Source organism: Atta cephalotes (genome assembly GCF_000143395.1).
Source record: "Atta cephalotes unplaced genomic scaffold scaffold00087, whole genome shotgun sequence".
In the NCBI taxonomy this organism is placed as follows: domain Eukaryota; kingdom Metazoa; phylum Arthropoda; class Insecta; order Hymenoptera; family Formicidae; genus Atta; species Atta cephalotes.
The window spans coordinates 1-5,684 of NW_012130151.1; the positions used below are offsets into that span (position 1 = coordinate 1).

A 5,684-nucleotide genomic window follows, 5' to 3' on the forward strand; every position below is an offset into this window, starting at 1 on the left:
GTGTGTGTGTGTGTGTGTGTGTGTGTGTGTGTGTGTGTGTGTGTGTGTGTGTGTGTGTGTGTATGAGATCAAATAAAAGCATACGTTAAAATTTATATTGAATAAAAAACAAAGCTAATTAAAAAAATTAATACATTAAAAACACACGTATATTATATATATATAATATAAACGATTATATTATTTCTTCATAAGCATAATACTAGATTTTTCTAAAATGCGAATTATATGCATTTCAAGAAAATATTTATTTATTTAAAATTGTTTACATTATCTCATTATGATTCTACAAATTGAAAATTAATTAATTAATTGGTTTAATAAATTAAAAAGGTTCTTTTATGAAATTAATAAATATTTATTCTTAATTCAATTGTAATATAAGAGATTATTAATAGATTAAAATACAATTAAAGGCAGTTATATTCAATTTACAATGCTGCTGTAGCTAAATATGTAAACAGGGAAACAGTTAGTTGACATAAAAGTGATATTTTACATGTCATTGTCACATAATTGAAATTAACTTGAATATGATTTTCGTCTCTAGATTTCGTCGCGAATTACAGAGCTCATTTGATGCGAGCTTAACCGCCGGATTTACATAGTAAAACGCTGAAGCGGAAGGACGTGACACGTGCTCGTACTCCCGCCTTCGATCCGCGAATTTCCTCCGGCGAATAATCGTAGCGGAATACAAATGCGCGGTTGGCCGGCTGGTTATCTACGCCAGGAAATTAACTCGATTGTTAACCCACATTCACGCACTCTATATGAGAGATAGCGATGCACAGATACTGTCGGGTGCTATGGTTTCGCGGAGTTATGGCTCACCTATGACGTGTTCGAATCTGAATCAATCGACTGCGAATCAAAACCATACGAGCGATACTTATCATGCGATATATGTGATTGATATATTACAGTATACGCGTTTTTGATCCAAGATAACGTCGGTCAACGAGATTGCACTTTTCATGAATTGATTTCTGTATGAGTAATATAATAAATAAACAATTTTAGTAGAGATAGATCTTTAGCATAATATAATAATTTTCCGAAAAATGAAATTTATTTATAAAATTTGAAGCATTTGCAATGAATTCGATTTAAGTTTTAAGAACTGTATCACAGTTGAGTTCATCGTCACATGTACGTTTCATGAAATATTCAGATCATTAGCGAAGTAGAGGACCCTATCACATTATGCATGCGGAGAGTCATAAGTTTGGATTTGTAAATCACAGCTCTTTACGATGCTCTTTCGCAGTGAATAGCTCGACAATCGATGGAGCTATACATTGCATTGTTACAAAAGAAGCAGCGTAAAAAAAAGTATGACATCGGCTGAGGTTGTAATCGTGGGCAAACAACACATGCAAATTATGACATGCTTGCTAAATTAGCCACGAAACGTTCTTGAGAAAAGCAAGAGCAACTGATATTTCAATCTGTTGGTTTTTATCGTTGTACGATCCAATATAACTACGCTATATAATCATTGTTGAAAAGTATGAATATCATATTACATTTATTCTCCTTTTCTTTTAAACTTTATTTTGTTCTACAAAGAATTAAAAAAAAGGAGAGAATTAAAAATAATTATATTTTTTAAGTTTTGAAATGAAATAATATTTTAAAAATAATAATTTTTCTTTCTTCAATTTTTTTATTTAACGTACACCACAACCGTCAATACATCTGCATATTTTTGTTTATTTTGCTTGAAATTACAATCTTTTTTTCTTTAATTCCTCTCAGTTACTAAAATACTACTTCAAATAAAAATATAAGAAATAATTTTTTTCTGATATTTTTACATTGTTTTTATGTTTTTGTTTATGTTTGGAACTAGAATTAGATAAAGTCAAATTGTTATTCTTCTATTAATCCACATTATAACTAATAATTGTAAAATAATAGATAATAATAACTAATTGTAAGTATTATATCGTAAAATAACAAATAATAATAAATATTCATTATTATAATAACAAATATTCAAATTAAGATCAGAATAGGACTGTTTATGACGACATTAACTAACAAAATATATAAAAGAAACACTAATTATTGGGAAAATTAGATATTGAAATAATATTTCTATATTTAAACAAATTTATCTTACATACCAATAATTGTGCGTGATTACTTTCGAATTTGCAATACAATTAAAGTAAAATAATAATAATCCGTTTCAATTACATTAGATCTTATCTAATTAAATTAGATTTTAAGATGCTAGTAGCATCAAATTCAATTTATCGATCAAATTTAATATAGGGGATTATTATTAGGTGAATTATTATTATTTTACAAAATAATTCAAATTAATATTCATTAAATTGCACAGCAATTTAAAACAACCAATAATCGAGTAAGTAAGATGTTAGAAAATATTATTATGATATTTTCAGTTTAAATTAATATAATTCAACTATTTTTAAAATAACACATCAGAATAATAAAATGTAACAATAAACGATGTAAAAGTGACAAGGCCGAATCAAATCACACTTTGACATTTCAAATTAATCTTAAGTAAATATTTCTTTTTAACGTGATAATTTTGATCAATGCTTCATTGCACATTCAACAAGATGATATGATATAATCGTAATCGTCGTGTAATAAATTAGATTGTGCGTAACCAATTCATCGTTTAAGAGAATCATATTAAGTCTAAATGAAATAATTTAATCACAAAATAAAAATTGATTATAGACAGTTAATAATATAATATTAAAAACAAATAAAAAAAGAAACTTATAGTTAAATTCCATTATTTGTAAAAAAACTTACGAATAGCCGTTGTGATAAAATTTAATATAAATGTCTAGTTCAAATTTAGTCTCATATTGTTAATAAGTCCCAAGGGTGACCGATAAAAGACACAGATATATCGAGAATATAAAGCATTGAGTGGGAACATTGAGTTCATAAAATATATGAAATATATCTCGTTTGATTCGGCCTCTTGTATTGTTTAATTTATCACCATTATATTTTATTATCTTGATACATTATTTTAAAATTAGTTAAATTCATATTATATTAATTTAAACTGATGAAGTCTCTATGATAATTGAAACATATATTAATATAGTATATTAAATCTAAAAATATAATTTTATATTTTTTAACACTTTGCTCAATTATTGTCGTTAGTCATTTTAAATTGTATTATTATTATTGTTATTATTATTATTATTTCAGTTTGATTGTGTTGTAAGTCCAAAAATAATTAACACACAGTTACGTATTTGAGATATATATATATATATATATATATATATGTGTGTGTGTGTGTGTGTGTGTATGTGTGTGTGTAAATTTATCTGACAATGAAGTTAACAAAAAAGATCATAAATATATGTTTTTTTGTTAGATGCCAAGTTCTTTTTATTATCTTTGTTAATCATATTAGTATTTTTTATAAGATTTTGTTTTCTGAGACATTGTCAATTGAACATTAAAAATAAAATCCGGAAGATAGTCATTATTTAATAAAATACTAATGATAAGTTCAAAATTTTTTTTATAAAATTTTGGATCATGAAGAAAAAACACTTTATTAACTATACCTATAATCATGCCTTTTTTCCGTGAGAGAGGATATCTGTATAAAAAATTTTGGTATCTGAAGAAGTCAGTTTTAGATACCAATCAGATATTAATCTTTTGTTATAAATTAAAATGGTTGTGTAAAAAAATTAATTTTGTTATCCCCTACTTCAATTGTAAATTGTAATCTTGAATGTATAGAGTTAAACGTTTTTTTAAATTTATCGATTTGTGTAATAGGAATCGCTGCTACGAGTACCATCAACGACGATAAAAAAACTTGATAAAATCAATGTTATTAAATATACTTTCTTCAAAGTCAACTATTGCTATATCAGTGATAATCGGTGATAATGGGGAACCATTATCATCGATTATTACCGATGTTATTTTTTATACATATAGAAAATAATTTTACATATATATCTTTGATATTCTTATTCTCATTATAGCTTCACTTCTAAGAATTACTTGTTTCTTTCTAGTCAATAATAAACTGGGTTGAATCTAAGGAATCTCTTTGATATGTTGGACGTGTGTTGGCATCATGATGCACTACTTGCAATAAGATAGAATTATTATGTTGAGAATGACTAGAAGTAAGTCGAAACGTATGAACATTATACGGACATTATACATTTTTATATTAAAAATGGGCTTTTAAATATCCATTGTATTTGCCCACGAAGTACCACACTGACTCCTACTTCCTCTTACATTCTTGTCTTTAATTTGTTAAATATTAAGGAATCTTTTAACATTAATTATTGTTCTCATTATTTTTTTTATTAAAATACATTACATTGCAATTGTAAAATTCTTAATTTTAACGCGCATGCTATTATAAGAATAAAAAAAATATAAATATAAAATTATATCGACATACTCGAAATATAAATATTGTTTAAGATAAATAGATAAAAAATAGAAAAACAAATTAATAAATGATATTAACATACCGGTGGTCCTGGAGGTCCAATTGTACCTGGCAAGCCATCTACTCCAGCTTCTCCAGGAAAACCGCGTTCTCCAGGTGGTCCTCGAGGACCAGTAAGTCCGGGCGTACCATCGAAACCACGATCTCCTTTAGCGCCTCGCAATCCCGGTATACAATCTATACAACGACCGCCGATATCTCCTTTCTCTCCAGACGCTCCAGAAAGACCTGGTACACCATCTCTTCCTGGCGCTCCGGCTTCTCCTGGCTCACCGGGTGCACCCGGTGCTCCTGGAATACCGTCTAGAGAATCTCCTGGTCGACCACGTACCCCCGCGTAACCTCGTTCGCCTTTTTGACCCTTCTCTCCATCTAAGCCAGGCGTTCCATCCATTCCTTTCGGTCCCTACGCCAGACATAATAACTTAATTACTTTTTTTAATAATCAATATAATAATTGCAAAATCTGATCGTATACTTTACCATTATAGAAAATCCTTTGTCTCCTGGCGGTCCTCGAGGTCCCACTGCTCCGGGTGGTCCATCAAATCCACGTGGTCCTGGACCTCCGGGGAATCCGGTCAAGCCAGGCTCACCCTTTGCACCCTTTTCTCCTGGCAAACCTTCTGGACCTGGAATTCCATTCGATCCGGGACCTCCTTGTAAACCTATGGGTCCTCTCGGTCCTGGATCTCCTGGGAAACCGTCTGCTCCTCGTGGTCCAGTAGGCCCTGGAAAACCACGTGGTCCTTTCGGACCTGGTGGTCCAGGTCTTCCTTTACCACCCTACGATGCGATATTCAATAAAATTTTAATTTTAAAATGATATTTCTTTAGTATAGTTTCGCATATTACGTCAAAGAATAATGTATAAAAAGAGTTATTTTTAATTATACATATTAATTTTATGAAAAAAAAACTTACTCCTGGTGGTCCAGGAGGTCCTCGTAAACCTGGAACACCCATCGTTCCATCTCGACCGGGTTCTCCTTTTTTACCGGGTCGTCCAGAAAGTCCCTCTAATCCATCAATACCTCGATCACCTTTTCGTCCAGGAGGTCCAGGAGGTCCAGAGAAACCATCTCTACCCTACAGTAAAAAAAAGATCAATTATTTTTGTAAAATTTAATAACTTAATAATATTAATTTGTTTTATTAAAATTATAAAAGATTATATGTATAT

The 5,684-nt window shown here is 29.8% G+C and overlaps 1 protein-coding gene across 1 annotated transcript in view; it reads right to left on the bottom strand.

Moving 5' to 3' along the window:
• Positions 1 to 4,523: 4,523 nt before the first annotated feature.
• Positions 4,524 to 5,684, bottom strand: part of LOC105624751 (collagen alpha-1(XI) chain-like) — a gene marked incomplete at its 3' end in the record, with an annotated part of 17,121 nt that continues 15,960 nt past the window's right edge. The window contains exons 3-5 of the mRNA XM_012206105.1: positions 5,426 to 5,590; positions 4,985 to 5,287; positions 4,524 to 4,907 (exon numbers count right to left, since the gene is read on the bottom strand). Of these exons, the coding sequence (XP_012061495.1) occupies positions 4,524 to 4,907; positions 4,985 to 5,287; positions 5,426 to 5,590 (852 nt within the window). The remainder of the gene's footprint in view (positions 4,908 to 4,984; positions 5,288 to 5,425; positions 5,591 to 5,684) is intronic.